The sequence below is a fragment of the Adiantum capillus-veneris genome, chromosome 17 (assembly GCF_014529385.1).
Source record: "Adiantum capillus-veneris isolate H3 chromosome 17, ASM1452938v2, whole genome shotgun sequence".
Classification (NCBI taxonomy): Eukaryota; Viridiplantae; Streptophyta; class Polypodiopsida; order Polypodiales; family Pteridaceae; genus Adiantum; species Adiantum capillus-veneris.
In genome coordinates, this window is record NC_140947.1 from 28,970,067 (window position 1) to 28,993,666 (window position 23,600).

General features: G+C 44.4%; 1 protein-coding gene across 2 annotated transcripts in view; it reads right to left on the reverse strand.

Moving 5' to 3' along the window:
• The window catches only part of TIP1 (Ankyrin repeat family protein with DHHC zinc finger domain-containing protein), a 47,981-nt gene that overhangs the window by 17,949 nt on the left and 6,432 nt on the right, over nucleotides 1–23,600 (reverse strand). For both annotated transcript variants that reach the window (XM_086486389.1, XM_086486388.1), the window contains exons 3-7: nucleotides 15,680–15,792; nucleotides 15,522–15,601; nucleotides 15,266–15,429; nucleotides 15,044–15,182; nucleotides 14,847–14,946 (exon numbers count right to left, since the gene is read on the reverse strand). In XM_086486389.1, the coding sequence (XP_086342515.1) occupies nucleotides 14,847–14,946; nucleotides 15,044–15,182; nucleotides 15,266–15,429; nucleotides 15,522–15,601; nucleotides 15,680–15,792 (596 nt within the window). The remainder of the gene's footprint in view (nucleotides 1–14,846; nucleotides 14,947–15,043; nucleotides 15,183–15,265; nucleotides 15,430–15,521; nucleotides 15,602–15,679; nucleotides 15,793–23,600) is intronic.

A 23,600-nucleotide genomic window follows, 5' to 3' on the forward strand; every position in this document is an offset into this window, starting at 1 on the left:
AGACTGCCCTGTACTCAGCCTCACAACTCGAAGTGGCCACACTACGTTGCTTCTTGCTCAACCATGATATGCATGAACTGCCAAGCATGAAACAAAAACCACTTGTGGACACTCGCGTGTCAAAACAACCAATCCAATCTGGGTCCGAAAAAGCATGTAAGTCTGGCGGCAATGATCCCCCCTTGGGATAAAACAAGCCAATATGTAAAGTGCCACTAGGGTAGCGGAAAATCCTCTTGACAGCCTGCCAATGCTTAGACCCTAAGCTATACATAAATCTACTGACTTGTGAGACTGCAAACTGAATCTCCGGCCTCGTATTGCATACATAAATGAGGCAGCCAACAACAGTTTGATAAAGAGTGACATCAACAGGATCGCCAGCATCATGTAGACTCAACTTCAAACCTATTTCCATGGGAGTGGCAATAGGTTTGCAATCCTCAAGTCCAAACATACATAGCAATGTCTTTATGTAACTTTCTAACACAAGGCAATACCACCATCACACTGCTTAAACTGTATACCCAAGTAATGATGCAACAGCCCCAAATCTTTCATCTTGAAAGTAGCATTCAAATCAACCTTAAATTCAGTAATATGTCTCTCATTTGGTCCAATGATCAGCAAATCATCGACATAAAGAACCACAATGAGAAGAACATCACCCTCGCGCTTTACATACAATGTGCTTTCTGTTGGACTGTTACGAAAGCCTCGTTTGACCAAATGAGTGTCAGCTTTCTCATACCAAGCACGAAGAGATTGCTTCAACCCATACAAAGCCTTCTTACATCTGCACACTTTGTCCTCTTGTCCTTTTATGACAAAACCGCGAGGCTGCGTAACATAAACTTCCTCAAATATGTCACCATTCAAGAAAGCAGTAACAATGTCTGATTGATGTACATCCCAACCAAAATGAGCTGCCAATGCACATAGTGTCACCAGTGTGTGACTACTATCTATCCTTTTTGTTGATTTCTTTCTTATTATCTATTTACTTTCACTTTTTGGAAACACCCCTCGGGAAATCTAACTGCCCTGCATTGCATAGCTAGTGTGGAACTGTCCAGAGGGAGTCCAGGCCTGAGGGCAAGAGAGCACTAAGGTTGGACAAGGACTATGGTTAGCCAAGTGGGGTCATTGACTAGCCAAAGTGGAATCCTTTGCTACAGAGGCTACATTTCAGTTCTGGATGTGGCCGCAGTGTACAAAGAGGGTCGGATGACCTAGAAAGATACAATGGCAGCATCTCCTAAAATTTAGGGAACTGCTATTTTGGGACCTGAAAATGTCTTCGCGTCATTACGTGCAGTTTGACATGGGGATCATTTTGTTACTCTGTGGCCAAGTCAACAGAGGCTGCAGGTGAGATATTTTTAGACCCGAGGGTCTAAAGCGGGAAAATGCACAAATGAGTGACACTTGGCACTTTGAGGCCAGTTTACTACTTATAGAGAAGGCAAAAACGTGATTTATAGTTGGGAGGCTCATTTTGCAAGTCTCTGTCACAGGTTAAGAGCTATGGAGTGCTTGCTTTCCCTCTTATGCACAGTGCGGTGCCAGGAGTGATGCCCTGCACGCTACGCACTGCCCTCTCTCTCCCCTTTGGCAGTATGTTATGCCCCTCTAGTGGGCTCTTCATTTGACCAATGTACAGTTGTGTGGGTTCATGCGCGATTGCCGAGGCAAGAGCCTCTTGCACAGGTACCTGTGCAAGAGGCTCTTGCCTCGGCAATCGCGCATGAACCCACACAACTGTACATTGGTCAAATGAAGAGCCCACTAGAGGGGCATAACATACTGCCAAAGGGGAGAGAGAGGGCAGTGCGTAGCGTGCAGGGCATCACTCCTGGCACCGCACTGTGCATAAGAGGGAAAGCAAGCACTCCATAGCTCTTAACCTGTGACAGAGACTTGCAAAATGAGCCTCCCAACTATAAATCACGTTTTTGCCTTCTCTATAAGTAGTAAACTGGCCTCAAAGTGCCAAGTGTCACTCATTTGTGCATTTTCCCGCTTTAGACCCTCGGGTCTAAAAATATCTCACCTGCAGCCTCTGTTGACTTGGCCACAGAGTAACAAAATGATCCCCATGTCAAACTGCACGTAATGACGCGAAGACATTTTCAGGTCCCAAAATAGCAGTTCCCTAAATTTTAGGAGATGCTGCCATTGTATCTTTCTAGGTCATCCGACCCTCTTTGTACACTGCGGCCACATCCAGAACTGAAATGTAGCCTCTGTAGCAAAGGATTCCACTTTGGCTAGTCAATGACCCCACTTGGCTAACCATAGTCCTTGTCCAACCTTAGTGCTCTCTTGCCCTCAGGCCTGGACTCCCTCTGGACAGTTCCACACTAGCTATGCAATGCAGGGCAGTTAGATTTCCCGAGGGGTGTTTCCAAAAAGTGAAAGTAAATAGATAATAAGAAAGAAATCAACAAAAAGGATAGATAGTAGTCACACACTGGTGACACATAGAAAACACACAGTAGTCATACGACAAGTGGGAGCAAAAGTCTCTTCATAATCTATGCCTTTTTGCTGTGCATAACCCTTTGCAACAAGTCGAGCCTTATGGCGATCGATCTCACCATCCGGCTTGCGTTTCAACTTGTAAACCCACTTCGTACCAATGGCCTTTTTGCCAAGAGGCAAATCACATAAAGTCCATGTGTCATTTTCTATAAGTGCATCATATTCTCATTGCATGGCAGCCATCCAATTTTCTGAATTCTGTGCTTCATCAAAAGACAGAGGCTCCTCAACATCATGTAAGCTAGACACAGCCAAAGCATAACAATCTGATGCATAAGATGCATGGCGAGAGCCTGAACGAGTACGACTAGACAAAGGTGCATCCAATTTACTGTCACGCAAAGTGTGCACCAGCCATTTTGGCATACCTCTAGCCTGCTCATTTTCAGCCCTTTCCTCATCAAGTACATCATGTACATCTGCATCAGTAATAGGCTGATCTGTAACATTTTCAGAAACCCCCATAGGCTGTACATTTGCCTCATTGGAACTTACATTCGTATTTCCACCACTGAAAAGAGGCAACAAAGTGTCATAAATGTCTTGTGAGCTTACATTATTGTCTCTAGTTCATGACAGCAAGGGCTGAACAGAATCTTCCACAAACACTACATCCCGTGAAACCAGAATACGTTTTGTTTGCGGATGATACAACCTGTAACCTTTGCTTTCAGCACTATAACCAATAAAAATACATTTGACAGCCTTATCATCCAATTTTCTGCGCTGTGTTTGTGGCACCAAAGCATATGCCAAACAGCCAAAAACACGCATGTGCTCAATAGAAGGCTTTCTATCATGCCATGCTTCATATGGAGTAATAGACTGCAAAGCTTTTGTAGGACACATGTTTAGTACATAAGTGGCACACATGATGGCCTCAAGCCAAAAAGAATGCGGCAAAGCTTGACTTTTGACCATACGTCGTGCCATTTCCGTAAGTGACTGTTTTTCCTCTCAGCAACGCCATTTTGTTGAGGTGTATAAGGCACTGTACATTGGTGTTTTATCCCACGACTAGCCAAAAATGTATTGAATTCATGAGACATATACTCCCCCCCTCGATCGGAGCGGAGGGTGCCCATAGTACATTTCGAGACATTTTCAACCATAGCCAGAAATTGTTTAAAGCACATAAAAACTTTGGACTTCGCTTTAAGTGGAAATACCCATGCATGCCTGGAGTAATCATCAATGAAAGTCACGAAGTAAAGGTAATTGCCCAAAGACGGAGTTTGCATGGGCCCACAAACATCACTATGCACAAGCTGCAACCTGCATGTGACCCGAACTAAACCATCCTTTGGAAACTTAGAAAAATACAGCCTTCACAAACATGTTTGACAGGTGCTTCAAGAGGCGGCAAAGAAGCAACCATATCATATTTCTACAAACGCAGCAAACTAGCAAAATTCAGATGACCAAAACGTGCATGCCAAAGTTTTGCATCTGAAATAGCCCTTGAATCTGCAACTGCATTTACAAAATTTTGTCCACACTTGTCACACAAAGTGAGCTTATACAAACCACGGCACAAAAGCCCAAATGCAACGATTTCATCACCAAAACTAAGATCATGAACTGTACATCTGTCATCTTTGACTACAAGTCCAAGTCTAGCAAGTGCAGATACAGACAAAAGATTCTTCTTGATCCCACGTACATAAAGTGCATCAACAAGTGTGAAAGAACTGCCATTAGCGACAGTAAGCACAATCTTTCCAACTCCCTGAACTGGATAAGAGGCATTGTTGGCACAAGTGACAGAATTCTCATGAGGGACAGACTCGAGAGAGGTGAACAATTCACGATGTGAGGTAATGTGCTTTGTAGCACCACTGTCGAAATACCACACATGTGAATCTGCAGCAACTGACAAGCATGCATCATAGACAGTAGGATTGTAAGTGCACTCTGCGCTGAAAGCCCATTCTGCATCGACATCAGCATCACATTCTCCTTTCACAGAAGACTCAACAATGGCTGCATTTGTAGTGGAACCAGTATTTGCAGTGGAAGCACCCTCTTTCTTCTTAGTCTCTTTGGCCTTCAATTTAGGACACTGCTTGATCAAGTGATCATTAGCTTTACAATAATGGCAACGCATCTTCTTTTTGCCCTTATCACCAGAATTGCTAGACCAAGTGCTGCCAGCAGAAGCATTAGGAACAGAAGTTTTGCCACTCGCAGCATAACCATAAGAAGTGGTTGCATTGCTGTTACCACCCTTTCTTTGAGAAGCAATAAAAGCCTGTTCAACTGCACGCTGTCTAGTCCTGTTTTTTCTGGAAAGTGACTCTTGCAAAAGCAATGTGCATAATGCATCAAACTTGACAACTTCTGGATTTCCTTGGGTCATAAGTCTCCAAGTACTAGCAAAAGTCTGGTAAGAATCTGGTAAGGCATCAAGAACAGTCTGCACAAGGGAACTGTCTGAAATGACTTCACCTGCAGAAATAAGTTTCTCATTGATATCCTTGACACTAGCAAGGAAAGTGTCCATGTCATCTTCCTTATGCATAATCTTCGACTCCAGCTCTTTACGCAGTAAAGCAATTTCAGCCTCATTGCGGCTTGCATAAAGACCAGCCAAAATATCCCAAGCCTGTTTTGCAGATTTTGCTGAACGGATGTGAGGAACAATGGTGCGCTTCACAAACAACGCAATCAATGCATGAGCCTGCGCATCCTTTACATCCCAGCGAGCTTGTTCTGCCGTAGGCAAAACAACTCTAATAGCAGCAATCCTTGCAGCAAGACCTGCAACATCCTCAACATCGCCTACATCCTCAGAACCAGGACGTACATCAATGCCGTGCACAATATTCCAGACGCCCTTTGACACAAGAACGTGTTGCATCATATAAGCCCACATAGGGTAATTTACCTAGATGAATCCAGGATAAGCTCAGATTCACCCTTGAAGGAAAGTGCAAGGTATAGACCCATGGTAGTCACCCACAAGACGATATAAGATTCAGCTCCATCATGCATAGTATTGACTAAATACCACGACATCCCCACTAACGTCATCAGTGCCCCATAGTGGGTGTAGAACTAGGTACTAACATATGCTCCCCAACACAACACACGCCACACGCACACACATATGAGCATACATCAACACAAAGTTCAACGTACTGAGTTTCTGTCATGACTCCGGAGATCAAGGGCAGACTCAGCCATAACGAAGCCTAGCACTAAAAGAAGCATGAAATCGAAAAAAGTAGCACAAATGAGGTAGTTGATAGGGCATACGCACCACAAAAGATAGAAAGAATTAGCACAATATCAACTGGTCGTAACTCGGACGAAAACTTCACAATGTGAAGTATGCATGTCTACTATACGACTAAAAAATAGACCGAGATGAATCCAGGATAAGCCCACATAGGGTAATTGTCCAACCTATCCTCCGCAGCAAACATCTTGAAGACATCTGTGTGGTTGTCAGCCATGGTAAATGTTGCACCTGATGTGAAAATTGCTCGAAAATAGGAGAAACGGAGCGGGAACAACACGTGCTATATAGCACAAACCGTAGAAGACTGTAAGACACCTGTTATGCAGAAAACGGCACTGACAAAAATTCTGCACAAAATGACGAAATTGCCTATGCAGACCTGCCTGTAGTGGAAACGGAGGCCGAAATGAGCACGAATCAGAAATATTTGTCGACTTGCGAACGCTCGCCAAAGCTCACTGAAATCGGAGAAAGTGAGCAGGCATGTACTGTAGCAGCTGGCGACTAAGCCCGGGAGGACGCAACCTGCTCTGACACCAATTGTTGGAATTAGGGTTGCAGAGAAACGCACACAGCTTTTGGAGAAGACGAAGGAAGCTCAAGGCACACAATAGAGAGTGTGTTACTTAGTGTGCAATGGAAAGATCGATAGCCCTAGAGTGATGGGCGTATATACAATGCTCGGGGAGAAAAACCTCCTAAAGAGGGAAAAAATTGCCCCGGCGGTCCTAGTGTGTTCACACACATCACTACCACATGTATATGGTAACACTTTCAAGAGGGGGGTATGTCACAAATTTATGACGTGGCAATGTTCGGACACACAATACGGATTTCTGCGTTTGGCGCTAACAACTGCTACAAGGCACGCTATGCGAAAATCCCGTTTTTTACGCTGATAGGATGACGTGGCAGAACTGTACGAATTCTCCGCGTTTTACGCTGGCTGACTATATGGAATTCGGCGATCTTCGCTGGCTGCTTTTGGTAGCACTAATTTTTGGGAGAAGTTGCTTTTGAAGTTTAATACTTTTGGGGCTCTGCTTTTAGCATCCCTTGTAACCTTTATAATGAACCCAAGGAGGCTCACTCTGCAGAGCTCTGGACGCAGAGTCTGAGAGCGAGCACCAACTATTGCTCAAAGGTTAACATAAAAGAAATACCGAAAGGGACGCAAGTCTTTGGTGCCAGTATCTCTTGGCACGGAACTACGCCGGGCCGTGTCGACTCTCTCTAGATTTTGTGAAGTGTTTTGAAGTTAATCTCTACTGTGTCGCGACAAAATCTTGACTTGGGGTGTCCAAGTTTGTTACACTGCCCATAAAGACTTTGGCAAGTCTCGATGCTAAGGCATGGTTCGTGCCATTTCTACCATTGTCCTATTCTTCCGCTTCACAACTCCATTCTCTGAAGGTGACCAGGTATTCGCAAGCTCTCGCTTGATGCCATTGTCAGCACAAAATTGAATGAATGCATTGGAGGTAAACTCCCCGCCTTTGTCCGATAGAATAGTCTTCAACACTTGATTGCTTCTTTTCTCCACAAGAGCGCCAATTCTTGAAGAGGCCAAATGCCTCATGCTTGTGCTGTAGAAAGTATACCCTTGGTAACTACACCACTCGTACAGAAGAAGTCAAAGCATCTCCAACTCGCTTTGGACACTTTCTCCAATAATGTCCCTTCTCATCGTAACTGTTGCAATGCCATTCCGCCTTCAAGGCTTCCCGCTTGGCATCACTCTTCTTGTCTTTGGTGTTGTTGCTTTTCTTCTTACCCATTCTGCTTCTTGTTGCTATTGGAAAAACTGGTCAAGGCTTCGAAGGCTGACTTCTTCCCCGTATTGAACCGCTTCCCTTGATCCAATACCATTGGAACAATCTCGTCCCAAGAGATAGCGTTCAACCGGCCCCTTGTAATCAATGAAGAATAGAAGTTGGTATCCCGAGGAGGCAATTGGGCCAAAAGCTGGATGGCCATATCCTCTGAACTGATAAGCTTTCCCATATGAAGTATCTCTTGTTGAAGCTCCTGTATCTTGTTGATGTGATCCCGCATGGATGAGTTCTTCGCATCAAGAGTCCTCAATTGCACCTCGAGGGCTATTCGCTTCATTGGAGAAAATTGCACCTAGAGGGCTATTCGCTTCATTGGAAAAACTTGATCATAAAGTGAAAAAAGCGGATCCCAAATCAACTTCGCATCTTTCATCAAGCATATATGGCTAATAACTTATGATGTACTGTTGAGGATGATGAAATACCGGATTCGAGCATTGACACGCTCCCATTGCTTCGCTCCCGCAAGGTCCTTTGGCCTTTGAAAGTTTCTCGAGACAAAACCTCCAAGCTCGTAAGAGTCAAAGACCTGCCATCATGGTAGCTTTCCGAATGGCATAGTTGTCTCCATTCAATTGCCGATTCGAGGGAAAGGTAGGGAGAGTAGGTATCTTGATTGGTTGATCACCTGCGCCGGAGTAGAATTGGGACCAATCTCCCCACTCCTCGTTGACGGGTGGTTCATCACCACCGTCGGCAGCATCATCATTGTGTACTTCGTCATCACACAGTGCCGGAGTAGAATTGGGACCAATCTCCCCACTCCTCGTTAACAAGCGGTTCATCACCACCGCCAGTAACATCATCATTGTGTACTTCGTCATCACGGACCGAATTCATGTTGGAATCATCACTCTTCTCCATGGTGTTAGAGAATTTGGGCATGTGATGAGGCTAGGTCGATTTAGAAGAGAGAAAATCTGCAAATTTTCCCACTACAACCGAAATCAGCCCCAAATGAGTGAAAATCGCAGAAAAGCTTTAAACTGTCTCATTTCGTCGCGGAAATTCAGCACCAAAAACTCGCACAAATCACCAATCCGAATCAAGAGCACGTCGTGGCTCTGATACCATGTCAAAGGTGCAGCAGAAAAGGGCGAATTAGATTATGAACTTGGCTGCAACCGCAAGCAAACCTCCTCTCTGGACCGGCAGTCATATTGTGATAGATCTCCTCGTCGTCAAGCTCCTAGCGCGTACTGCCCACCGAACGGGCACAAGTACTCACTGCAAGCAATGCCACACCAGGAGAGTGTGCACACGGCAAGAGAGAGCGAGCGCTAGTGAAAACGCTGGAGAGAGAGAGAGAGAGAGAGAGAGAGAGAGTGAGTGAGGGCGAAGCCGTACACAAAACGCTAGCAGTAGAAAACACACGAGAGAGAGAGAGAGAGAGAGAGTATGCCCAAACATTGAAGCTCTGCAATGATCACAACACATGTCAAAAGTACAAGGGGCTGGGTTGCATATATAGGCAATTCCTAGAATTGCCCTACCTACTGCAAAACCCCACGACCCTGATAAATGGCTAAAAATGCTAATAAATATGTAAACTCGCTAAAAGTGACCTGACACACATACTTAGTATCAAAACTGCATAGCACTCCAGACTCTGACCCCGGGAAACCCTAGGAACGGGGGTCCTGCCTCATGCCAACCTACGGAGTGAGCAACACCATGGAGTGCATTGCCGAGAACAGGTACGTCTACCTCAAATATGGCCGGACACAGCCACAAAACAGCCCTCACTCCCTAATTTGCTCCTGAGAGATATTGGAGCTACCGCGGGACAGGAATCTGAACTCTTAACAAAACCACCCAACCCACCCACACAATAGGGGGAAAAGAAAATTGCGTACTAGACGAATCCGTACATACTATTCCGTACCATACAGATATACCGTATTGTATGGATCAATATGTACGTACTGATGCAACCTTGCTTCAACTTCCTAGTCCGTCTTCCTTTGCAAGAACTGAAAGGGAGTGTTAAGAGTTATGGCATCTCTCTAGATTCGTCCAATCGGTCCCAGTTTCTCGTAGGGACACGTGACACGGAGTGAGGGATGTTTTGTGGCTGTACCCGGCCAAACTGTGCAAGCAGCGCTGCCAAGGGCCTAGTGTCCAAGTGTGGTGATCGCACAAGACCACTCGCAAATTAGGCTAGATCCTATTTATAGGATTCCTTAGCCGCCCTAATCATAGGACCATGTTCACAGTTGGCCGTACAAAGCTCATGTGCCCATCCTAATGTTTGGGGACATAACACTTCCCCCTTACTTTTAATTGCTGTCCTCATCAATATCCTTGGTTATAAAATCAGGTAAATGACTCTTCAAAGAGCATACTGATTCCCAATTAGCACTTGACTCAGGTCAACGCTTCCACTTGATCCAATATTCGGGGTAAGAAGCCTTTGGACACCGCTTGACCCTTTGATCAATAACCAATTCGGGTTCAAGTGGAATATAACAAGTGGTATCCTCCAAAGTCGAGACTTCCTCCAAAGGAACGGCTTGTTCATCATGTCCCAACCGTTCCTTCATGCAGCTAATGTGGAACGCCGGATGGACAATAATATCAGAGGGTAGATCCAGATTATAGGAGACATCACTAATCTTCTTGATGATTCGGAATGGCCCACAATATCACAAAGATCATTTTGAGCATTGACCAGTACTGACCAGTACGGATCGTTTCAGAATCCTTCGGTATCTTAAGGTACACCCACATCCCCTCCTGGAGATTACGAGACTGTCGATGTTGGTTAGCATAAAAGATGGCCCGGTTTGTATGCTTTCCTTAGTGATCAAGAGCATCTCTTACCTGTTGTGCAAGAAATCGACCACAGATTGCATCTTAACACCTTTGAGTTCAATGACGATGGGTGGCTTCGGCTCATAACCATACATAAGCATGCGCAGGCCATATCCAGTAGCCGAGTGCTTAGTATTGTTATAAGCAAAGTCAATCTGGGGGCAAATATCGTCCCTAATCAAATTGACGACAGGAGACATGCGCAAAGACCAGTTGCCAAAATTAACAATAAACTTGGGATCACAATCACTGACAATTCCTTTGGGCAAACCAAAAAGCTTACATAAGTGCTCCACAAAGAGCTGAGCTAAATGATGTCTCTCTACGGTGGTGCGAATAGGAATAAAGTGCTTCATCTTCGTGAGTCAATCAATAACAACCCAAATGGCATCATAACAATGATTGATCTGGGGCAATCCAACCACAAAATTGATAGAAATGCTAGTCCATTTCTCATCAGAGGATGTAAAAGCCAAGCACACATTTGACATTCAGCTTTGTTGAGCTGACATTACATGCATTCTAGTTTCTTGCACTTACTTCTCAACAAAAGCTTTCATGTGCGGCCAATAGGAGTACAAGCTTACTAAGGCGGAAGTACAGCATATGCCAAGGTGTTCCGCACTTGGAGCATCATGACAACCAAAATTTTGTTGCAAATATCCTCATCAATAGGCACACACACTATGCCTTGCTTGAAAAGCAATCCACCACCAATGGAATACTTTTCCGCTACCATTCTCTCCGTAGCCAGCCGACAGGTGTCTAGACCGCAATTGCTTTCCCAGCTACGTAATCCTTCTTGGACTCCTCTCTAAATGTAAGGATCGGTCTCGCAGCGCACCTTTGAGTCAAGATTTCAATAAACGAAAGAACATTTACCTTCAAGATTCTACTAAGGCCATCCGCCACCACATAAGTAGCACCCTTATGGTAGCGTATCTCAAAGTTGAACTCCTGCATGAGCTCACCTCACCTGGCTCGAAGGTCACAGAGATATTTCAATGCATGGTGGTCAACCCATACCACGAAGCCAGCCCCATAGAGGTAATGACTCCAAATTTCAAGGCATGGCTGACTATCAACAGTTCCTTCTCCTGTGTAGAGTAACGGGTTTGAGTATCCGTGAGCTTGCAACTTTCAAATGCTACAGGTCGGCCATCTTGATAGAGAATAGCAAGCATGGCATAGCCCCTAGCATTCGTTTCCACCAGCATCCATTTCCACCACTAAGGGTTTATGCGGATCCACTCTCTGCAACATCGGTGCAGATGTAACGAGTTGCTTCAACATCTGAAAACATTGGTCGAACTCATCGGTCCACATGGGATAGATGGACTAACACTACGCTTTTTGCTTTTAACGCCATTTAGGAAACGCGTAAGAGGTTCAGCATTCTTGGCGTAGTCTTTGATAAAATCCCGGAAAAATCCGATGAAACCTAGGAAAGATTTCACTTGCCGCATGGTTCGAAAAATGGGCCACTATAGGACCACTCATACCTTCTCGAGATCAATGTTCATGGCCGAGATAATACAACTCCGTGCGGAAAAATTCGCACTTGGATTGCTTCACATATAACTTCTCTCATCGTAAAATACGTAGGACGAGGCGAATGTGTTGCAAATGCTCCTCAAGTGTCCAACTATAAATAAGTATGTCGTCAAGGAACACGACAATCCACTTTCCCAGATACACACAAAAGAGGTCATTCACCACCTACTAGAAAGTTGCGGGAGCGTTGGTCAATCCAAAAGGTTAGACCAGAAATTGGTAATGTCCATACCGTGTATGAAACACGGTCTTCGGGACATCACGCGGGTGTATTTGCTGGTAGGCGGACCGAAGATCGATCTTGGTGAAATATTTCGCACCCGCCAAGAGTCGATCCATGAGGTCATCCGTCCTAGGCAACGGATACTTGTTCTTAATGGTGACTTTATTGAGACCCTTGTGATCTACGCAAAAACACATCCTACCATCCTTTTTAGTGAGAAGAGCAAGAGCGCCCCACAGAGATTTACTAGGCTCAACAAAACCCTTTGCAAGATAGGCTTGTATCTGCCTAGCAATCTCGTCTTCCTCTTTCACTCTAAATCGATAAGGTTGCCGAGAGGCGGGATGGCTATTGGAAAAAATCTTTATCCTGTGATCAAGGTCCGGCCCGCAAGGCGGTGGAAGCCCATCTAGTAAATCTGATGGACATCAGTGAACTCTTTCAAAACGGAATCCAAATATCTTTTTGCAGTAGCATCATGATCAGACAAAGTAACTTCATGCTCAAATAAAAGCACGTTACCATTTGGTGACAATGAAAAGAAAAATCTACATTATAGTCCTTGACAAAAATGACTAAGACTTCGACATTAGGATCATGACACCATGTATCAGACTCTTTTGCTAAGATAAAGTTTACATAAGAATTGGTGGTCCCAGAGGATGCAGAACCCTCAACCATATGATACACGCCATCAAGCTCAAATAAGATAGTATGAGATGCATAATCCACTGACAAAGAAGCTGTCTTGCTATAGAACCACGGAATGCCTATAATGGTGTCTTTATGCTTAAGTCCAAGAATTCATGACAATGTTGAATAGGGAGGTCGATTGGCACGACCTCAGTCCATTGATCCAAAACTCAACTTTCCGCGTATCGAACCGAGTAGGGTCGGTTTGTCAAAACGATTTTGAGCTTAAGATCCTATAACACACAAAAAGAAACAAAGAGTGGAGCCATTGTCGACCAAAACCGTTACAGTTTGGCCATTGATTTGCCCTTGCACATGGAGAAGATCATGCACGCCAAACACAATCTTATCGACCAGACAATCTTGGCATCTACGTGCGTCAACACAAAAAATCTTTGAATTTGAACAAGACAAAGTACTTGGTTCATCGATAATATTTACCAAAATCTTTGCCGCTGTGGAGGTGCTTGAGTTCTTTCTACGTTTTGGCAATCCTTGTCGTCATAGAAGTTGACCCATCTGATGACAATCATAGCATCGATTCTTCTTTTGATCCTCGGCCAAGAAGCCTTGCCTTTGCCATTCTCCTTCAATTTCGTCCGCAAAGGTGAAGTTTACTTATTTGAAGATGTTGATGGCGCAAAGCGTTTAAACTTTGACATAGAAGTGTTGCGGTTAGAGGTCTCCCTCGCCGCCGGCTGACACAGCCAAAGTATTGTCGTAGTTCTTCGCGAACTTGTAGATGTCCTCAAATGATGTAAGGGGATTGCACAATACCTCGTTTTGGTACGCCGGCGGCAATCTGAACAAATAAAGCATTTGTAGAATGACATTCGGATCCTCCAAGGCCTTCGTTTCATGGACAAAATCCTTGAATTCCTGTGAGTGAGCATCGAAAAACCAATCTGCCCCTCAAGCCGAGAGGAGTGCGGCTGACAACCCTAGAGGTAAGCTCCTGTGATCACAAAATAACAATGAAAGTACCTTTGCCAAACAAGATGATGTCCTCCACTTTGCCTTCATTCAAGCAGACTAGAGTGCATGTGAGCCACTCCCGGACGTTGACAAGAGCATAGGAACAAACGGCATAGGCCCTCTTTCACAGAGAACCTCCATAGGGTCACCTATTTTGTGCTCCAGATCTCTGAAATTATGAAGGAAGGTCCCCATAACACTCGAGAGAGTCAAGCCAATGAAGAAAGACCGATACCGGAACCTGGAGACCTTCCCCCACCTCAACCCTCAATACCAGAGACGACTAAAGAGGTGTCATACGAAAGATCTATCTACCCTCTTCTCTTTATTCCTTCATAAACCATCATTAAAAAATAGCATGGGCATCTACACGAGCATACAAAAAACTCAAATGGTTGATATATGTCTAGCACCCTTGTAACCTTGTTCGCAGGAGATGCATGACCAGAAGAATGCATTAATTAGAATCCGAGCATGCATTACCAATGTTGCATAAATTCTTGTACACAGCCAAGTTAGGTGTTGTTACACTTTTGTTGGAATCTGGTGATGTCAGCATGTAGCCTAGAGCATGTTTTGTGAGCGAGAAATTATTTATATTTGCAAGTCTGTTTTGGTGATGGTCAAAATGGCTGGTCGCTTGGTCGTGTACTTCTTCAAAGGGCATGAAAATCAATATGTAACTAGAAACAGAAAGTACGGGGAGCTGATTTAGTACCTGAGTCTAGGGGAAAAAACACAGCTACCACAAGCTCAGGATTGTCTCCAGAATGCTTTATTTACATCAGAATCTATGCTTTCAAAAATCTTCCAAATCAAATGATTTAAAATTTTCTCAGGGACAAGCAATCAGATTTTAATACAGAACATCTTGCAACTTAAGTCACCTTTTTGTAAGATTGATTTAGAAATCTGAAAAACTACAACCTGAAAAGTTCACGAGTATTAAGGTAAAGGCCCTTACCTGCTGCATCTGTACAGAAGGAACAGCCCACCGGTGCCACAGAAGACCGCAGACCACGCCCAAAATCCAACTAGTGGTGTTATCCTATAGAGCCTTGATGCTGCAGTAGTAATGACAAAAGATGCCAAAAAAAAAAAACTGTTTATAGAAAGTTAATAAAAGTCCAATAGTACAGGGAAAAGCTTCAGAATACTTACTTATGATGACACAATTGATATAAGCCATAAGCAATCCAACAATTAAGACCCACAAGATTGGAACAAGACCCAACTTTGTTAACCTTCCGAACCCACTCTTGTTATCGCTTCGGTTCTGCAAAACCCTCCTTGCATTGGACTGCATAGGCAAAAGCAGTGAGAGAATAATAGAATAAGCAAGTATAGAGATGAGCCTTCAGAATGCAAGACGTGGTTACTTACCAAAAACAAAGCCACATGCCTGTGGCCTTTATCAGAAGCAAGCTGAACTGCTGTACACCCAGTGTAGTCGGTAGCCATCAAATCATCCAATGTCCCTGCTTGGACCAGCACAGTGCATGCTTCCAAATTCCCTCTGATAGCTGCCCAATGCAAAGGGGTGCAGCCTATTCTTCAAAGGCACAGAACAGCAGCAGGGAAAGTAAGCTAAACAATCAACCTTCATGGCTACAAAAAGGCACCAGAAAGAAGTACTTACCTTCTTTATCTTGTCTACTCCGGGAGGCATCCATGAAAAGAAGCAATCTCACACAATCTACAAAACCCTTGTATGCAGCCCTAAAATTCCCATAATACAACATCATTTTTTTTGGTTGTTAGTTGTAAAACAAAGAGTATATGTGGTATCTGTTCTACCAGTGAAGCGGACTTCGCCCGTCATTATCACAAGCATCAATATCTGCACCCCATTTGGTGGCAATATGGTATAACAATGCTGTCTCCCCATATTGAGCTGTGACGTGTGCCACCTACAAACCATTAAGAACAGCTCCTTACACAATAATGACTTAAATAAAATACCTTCATAGGGTTAGAAAACTCTGAACTTACGAATTAAAGCACAAGTTAAAACACTCGCACAAAATACAAACCCGAGACACTCAAAGAAAGAGGAATCAAAAGTTATAGTAAAGCAAGTGAATCTTATTCATTTAGAACAGAATACAAAGATAAAGCAGAACAATCACCTAAAAATAACTTAGACCAAAGGGATGGTCAACATAAATGGGAGAAGCTTACTTCAATGAATCTTGAAAGCACAAGATGATTTAACTCTACATTTCAAACTCCTACAACAAAAAAGACATAAAACAAAAATGAAAGTTCTCCAATCCTAGTTCAAACTAAAGACTAAAATATGATAGGAACTATGGCTGTAGAAATGCATGTGAAGATCAAGGAAGACGAAGGAGAAGCCCAAGAGTACACAGCACACGAAGAAGTATTACTAAGTGTGCTAATACAAAGATAAGTCTTGCCCGAAGAGTGATGGTCACTTCTCAAGCATATGTCAGTATCTGCAGTACAAGTACCAAGTCTCCGTGTACCTCAGTCTCTCTGGAGTTTTTGCACCAGATCAGCCCATCAGCATCAGCGTCTTCAGAATTCAGCCATAGCCTCGCCGCACCGTCGCAGTTCCAACCATCAGTCCCAGCATTTTCAGGTTTTCAGCCCAAGACGCCAGATCAGCCAGCGTTTCCAGATCAGGCAGCGCCTCGCCGCACCGTCACAGTTCCAGCCATCAGACCCAACATTTTCAGTTTTCAGCAGAAGATGCCAAATCAGTACCAGCATTTTCAGTACCCAGTACAACCAGTGTTTTCAGCCCAGTACCCTCAGCGTTTCCTAGCCTCAGCACTTACAGCGTTTTCACTTCAGTACCAGCAGTCAGCGTTTTCAGCCCAGTACCCTCAGCGTTTCCTAGCCTCAGCACTTACAACGTTTTCACTTCAGTACCAGCAGTCAGCGTTTTCAGCACCAGTACTATCAGCATTTTGTGCAATCTAAAGCAAATACCTCTCTAGCGATAGAGAGGGGGGCCCTTGGAGGGGGGTTTGTGGATCTGGGGTCAGTCCTCTCTCTCTCTCTCTCTCTCTCTCTCTCTCTCTCTCTCTTTGAACCTTTTCTCACAGTATCACTCTTTCTCTTTCTAGTTTATTGCACAACTCTCATGAAGTGAAAGGAAGTCTCTCATTCATTAGAAGGAACTTGAGTAGACATTGAGCACTCATCCTGAGCACACACCAAAAATCACTTCCGTTGCACATAGCATTGGTATCAGAGCTCTTTGGCAGTGTTCGGTATCATCACTCAAGAAAAGAACCTAAAGAATCTCTCTCATATTCAATTTGTAAAGAATCTTCGCGTCCCTACCTCGGGGGCCGGACTTATTAGCCACTCCCACCCTTAGTTCATCGCGCATCAAGCACGCTCCCTTCTTCATTGCTCTCACAAGACGGGCACCACACGCCAATAGAAAAGAACAGACTGAACACACTTTTAGCACTTCAATAACATTTGAAACTGAAAGAGAGAGAGAGAGAGAGCACACGCAACACGGAGTGACGGAATTCCACCCCAGAGAGTATTGGCCCCAAACCTTGGCGCCCCTTTCGGTATTTCTTTATATTGCATCATCAAAGTACAAGCCGGTACTCCAGACTCTACACCTTCTCCAAGAAGCATGCCAGAGAATGAGCCCTAGCCTCATATTTGAAGGCCCTTGGCCTAAAAAGTAGTTTACATGAAAAGCTTTCAAACTCAAAAGCTTCTGGTCCAAAAGCAAAGCCAAAAAGCTGCCAGTGTAAATCACGGAAATCCATACAGCCTGCCACGTCATCATGCCAATGCAATTTTCGGAAATCTGCCACGCTGTTTGCAGTTTTAGTGTTAGGGTTTTCAGGATTAGGGTTTGCGGGTTTTAGGGTTAGGGTTTCAAAAATTAGGGTTAGGGTTTCTAAAATTAGGGTTTTAGCAGTTAGGGTTTTTGGAATTAGGGTTTTTGGTATTAGGGTTTAGGGTTTAGGGTTTAGGTTTCCAAAATTAGGGTTTCATCAGTTAGAGTTGGAATTAGGGTTTCAACAGTTAGGGTTTTTGGAATTAGGGTTTCAACAGTTAGGGTTTCTGGCAAAAATTAGGGTTAGGGTTTTCTGCTCTCGAGCAACTACATCATCACTTTGTGACACTTCTTCTGTGACTTGTTCTTCTTAGGGTTTAGGTCCCTCGGCCACATCTGTAAGTTGGCTCCATTCTTTAGGCTTTGACACGTAAGCAGTTTGTTACATCTCCCCTTCTTGAAACAGAGTAATCGTCCTCGATTACAGCATATCTGCAAAACAACTCAAGTTAGCTCAAAAATTTCCGAGGATCATTCCGAGGGACATTCTGAGGGACAATCAATTTGCTCTTTTTATTAAAGAGTTAGCTTCTCCTTTCTGCTCTTTTGATCAAGGAGTTAGCTTCTCCTTTCGGCTCTTTTGATCAAGGAGTTAGCTTCTCCTTTCTCCTCTTTTGATCAAGAAGTTAGCTTCTCCTTTTGTCCAGATTGGAACTCTTGATATTCTGGCGTAGTAAAATTAGCCATCACACCCAGACCGTACTGATCTTCCACGGGTATCTTGATGCACTAAAATTACATACCCAGGCAATCTCATCCAATTAGGAATATTCAGTAGTTGGCACATCACAATGCAGCACAAATGCTTACATATGCATGTTACAATAGAAACATAAAGCCGCCGATGAACACTCCCCCCGCAAATAACCATACAGGTCTGGGCCATGAGCTGTTCAACGACTCCCTCATCACTCCTCCCGCAAATAACCTAAAAAGGTCCGGGCCATGAGATATAGAGGCCTTTTACGACCAAATGCTCCCCAGACCGCAGCCTGCGTCGTTTGGAGGTGCTGAGAGTAACTATTGCTCAGACTTCTTAATACTCCTCCCGCATAACCATCCAGGTCCGGGCCATGAGTAACAACAACAATACTCCCCCCGTAAAATAACCACAAGGGTTTGGGCCATGAGTAAAAACAACACTTTTCAATCATTCAACACTCCCCCCCCAAATAACCACAAGGGTCCGGGCCATGAGTAAAAACGTCACTTTTCAATCATTCAATACTCCCCCCGCAAAACCACAAGGGTTCGGTCCATGAGTATGAACAAGCATTCTCAAACATAATTTCTCACTACTCCTCCCGGGAGTAAATCACCAATCATTGAAACCACTATTAAAACCAGAGTCAAACAATTCAAATCGGCACCAAGACAGGTTCAAAACAGATACCATCCATTTCAAACAAAATCCAAACAGGATCCCCAAACAAGATCAAACAGAACTCAAACTTAAAAAGCAATCTCGACATCAGCCGAGCTCGAAAAGTAGATTGACTTTCCATCCTGAAACTTGCACCAAAAATTAGGGTTAGGTTTCTTTCATAAGGTTGTAGAGAACCACAGCATGGTCCATCAACTCTCGGACAGACAGTGTTCGTCTGGCGGCTGATGATTTGCTGATCACTGGACCAAATGAGAGACATATTGCTGAATTTAAGGTTGATTTGAATGCTACTTTCAAGATGAAAGATTTGGGGTTGTTGCATCATTAGTTGGGTATACAGTTTAAGCAGTGTGATGGTGGTATTGCCTTGTGTCAGAAAAGTTACATAGAGACATTCCTATGTAAGTTTGGACTTGAGGATTGCAAACCTATTGCCACTCCCATGGAAACAAGTTTGAAGTTGAGTCTACATGATGCTGGCGATCCTGCTGATGTCACTCTTTACCAAGCTGTTGTTGGCTGCCTCATTTATGTATGCAACACGAGGCCGGATATTCAGTTTGCAGTCTCACAGGTTAGCAGATTTATGCATAGCCCAGGGTCTAAGCATTGGCAGGCTGTCAAGAGGATTTTCCGCTACCTTAGTGGCACTTTACATCTTGGCTTGTTTTATCCCAAGAGAGGGATCATTGCTGCCAGACTTACATGCTTTTTTGGACTCAGATTGGGCTGGTTGTTTTGACACGCGAGTGTCCACAAGTGGTTTTTGTTTCACGCTTGGCAATTCATGTATATCATGGTTGAGCAAGAAGCAACCTAGTGTGGCCACTTCGAGTTGTGAGGCTGAGTACAGGGCAGTCTTCACAGCTACGATTGAGTGTGTATGGCTCAGACGCCGTATGACTGTTTGGGTGTTGGACAAGACACTGCCTCTGAGAAAAACAGCAGCTCAAAACAAATCTTGGATCCTTCTCCTGCAAGTGATCTTTAATGGCTTATGCCCTATAAGACATGAGCGGTGAAGACGGGAGCACGCCCGATGCGCGATGAAGTAAGGGTGGGAGTGGCTAATAAGTCCGGGTTGGAGGGCGAAGATACCTCCAATAAAATTCCATCAATAGCTATGTCTACTCTTTTGTAGGACCGGTATGCTTTCAGAAAAGCACACCCCTGATGCTCTGATGCCACTGTCACAAGACGGGCACCACGTGCCAATAGAAAAGAACAAACTGAACAAACTTTATAGCACTTCAATAACATTTGAAACTGAAAGAGAGAGAGAGCACACACAACACGGAGTGGTTGAATTCCACCCCAGAGAGTATTGGCCCCAAACCTTGGCGCCCCGTTCGGTATTTCTTTATATTGCATCATCAAAGTACAAGCCGATACTCCAGACTCTGCACCTTCTCCAAGAAGCATGCCAAAGAATGAGCCCTAGCCTCATATTTAGAGGCCCTTGGCCTAAAAAGCAGTTTACATGAAAAGCTTTCAAACTCAAAAGCTTATGGTCCAAAAGCAAAGCCAAAAAGTTGCCAACGTAAATAACGGAGATCCGTACAGCCTACCACATCATCATGCCAGTGCAATTTTCAAAAATCTGCCACGCTATTGCAGTTTTAGGGTTAGGATTTCCAGGATTAGGGTTTGCAGGTTTTAGGGTTAGGGTTTCAAAAATTAGGGTTAGGGTTTCCAAAATTAGGGTTTCAACATTTAGGGTTTTTGGAATTAGGGTTTCAGCAGTTAGGGTTCCTAAAATTAGGGTTTCAACAGTTAGGGTTTCTGGTAAAATTAAGGTTAGGGTTTTTTGCTCTCGGACAACCACGTCATCACTTTGTGACACTTCTTCTGTTACTTGTTCTTCTTAGGGTTTAGGCCCCTCGGCCACATCTGTAAGTTGGCTCCATTCTTTAGGCTTTGACACGTCAGCAGTTTGTTACAATTGTTGTGTCTTTGAACGAAGATACACGACAATCCAGACCTTGAATAGCAAGGTTTGCTTGCCTCAAATACGAATATTGAAGGAGTTCGAGAAAGGACAATCCAGATCGACATCGGATACACGACAATCCATATCTTGAATACCAAGATTTGCTTGCCTCAAATACAGATATTGAAGGAGTTCAAGAAAGGATCCCTAACCCTCTTCTCCATTCGCATTCGCATGTAGCGTGCATCCACTTCCATCGACAAGCAACCCTTGGAAATACCTCCGAGCACCCATACCTTTCACCTTCACCCGCAATGTTTTCACGACAGGACTATTCAAGTGGTCGTACTTGCTCGCAAGGCAGAGTCAGTATCAAGGCTGGTATTCTACAACAATAGTAAGGCTACCTAGTATGGCACTGTGAACCTCTAGCAAGACGTACATGCCTAGGCAGGTCACAGTTGCATACCCTCTCTTGCACAGTACAGTCAATTTCAGCATATAGGCATAAGAAGCACCTCTTATTAGAGGGACTTATTATAATAATAAGTAATTTTTTACCCCATTTTTGTTAAGGTCGTGGGGCTGGATTAGTGGCTGCCCGACCCAGCTTTGCTTGGCTACTTAAAGGACATGGGGGATCACCTCCATCAGCAAGAAGCAGTACTAGCACACGCAACACCCGCAGTACAAGTATCCTCAGCAACCAGTTCAGCATTTTGCCTTCAGCACTTTTTCAGCAGCCCATGAACTCCAGCGATTTCAGCCCTTCAATCAACAGATTCAACACTTCAGATCAGCATATCCAGTCCAATACAACCAGCATTTTCAGCCCAATACCACCAACGTTTACAGCCCAGTACCATCAGCATTTGCAGCCCAATATCACCAGCGTTTGCAACCCAATACAACCAGCATTTTCAGCCCAGTACCATCAGTGTTTTCAGCATCAGCAATTTCAGCCCATCATCATCAGCGTTTTCCAAGCATCCAGTCCTTAGCCTCACAGTACCAAGCATCTCTAGCAAGCACCCGTCAGCATCACATTAGTACCAAGTATCTACAGCAAGTACCCCTCGGCATCTCAGCAGTACCAAGCATCTACACCAAGTTCTCATCAAGCATCTCAGCATTTAGGACCGTTGTATAAGCATTGTGCATGTTAGGTGCAGCGGAATGAATGTTTGCGCTTTGCTCAAGATGAGTGCTCCGAACTGTGCTCAAGGCTCCTTTTAGTTCTTATGGAAGGGAGAGCCTTCCGTTCGTAATGGAAAGTGCTATAATCACAAACAAAGTGAATGGACATTGTGCGTGCAAGTTCATGAGACTGAGAGATAGAGAGAGAAGAGTGATACGACACCAGATACGTTGTAAAACCCTCCTCCGAAGGCCCCACTCTCGTCGGCGAGAGTGGTCTACTTATGATTGCACGAAGTGCTACAATGACGATGCAATGGACTGATGCAATCTGGGACTATGCCGGTTACGACGACGGTGATAACGACGACGACTTTAGGGCTGAAATCTGTGGTCTTCTTATTGCTGAATTTTGGGGCTGTTTCGGTGGCTGGAAATGACTGTTTTGGCTGCGTTTTCGAGGGGTGAAAATGGGGATCTTCTGCAACCAAGTAGGGCTGAATCTGCTACTGTGTTTACTACTGAAAACGCTGCCTCTTCTGCTGCGGAATGGGCTGAAAACCAAAACGCTGGCAGATCTGAAAAACGCTAGGGACTGAGGAAAAGCTGGCGATCATGGAATACTGGAAACGCCAGGCAATCTGGGACTGTTGGTGAAGACCAAAACACTAGGGCTGAGTATCTGTGGCGATCAAGCAAATCTGCAAAACGCCAGGAATGGGGAAGTGCTAAGGATGTCCAAAAACGCTAGGCTATGGGAAGCTTGGCGCTTGAGGGTTCTTGCTGAGAAGAATGCCTGTTCAGCGGGAAGCTTCTGCTGCCTCTTCTGCCATTGAGTGCTAACTTGGGTTTGCTTATATACGAACTTAGCAAAATTGCCCCACCTACTTTTGTTGGGAAGTCACTTAAAAACAATAAGTGAAAAATGTCAAAAAATACGGAAAATAGGCTAAATGCACTGGAAAATTCCCCTAACTGATTCTGATGGATTCTGATGATCATGCTGTGTGCAACCAGAGGATATGCATCTACACTAAGTGATTGGGCATGCACGGTCTACGAATAGACTCACAAAAGTGCCAGATCACTTCTAATCTAGACTGACTGGACTGACTGAACCCTGATCATGCTGTAGCTTGTCCACGGACACATAGGGCTGGATGTGTCACGTGACATCCCCTCCTTTTCAAAGTGAGGTACTCGTACCGAACTGTATGGCGTCAAGGCAGATCGCCAATAGCATCCGGAATCCTGGAAGGGACTCTTCGCTAGCCCACTCTGATGTGTGGGTCGTGCGGTACTTGAACTTCATAAAGGTCTGCAACGCTTGCTTCTTTGGGCCACGCCGAAAGCGACACAAAATCTTTTGAATCTCCTTCCTGGCTTCAACTTCGTCTAGAGTCCTGCTTCTTTCTTCTTCAAGGAT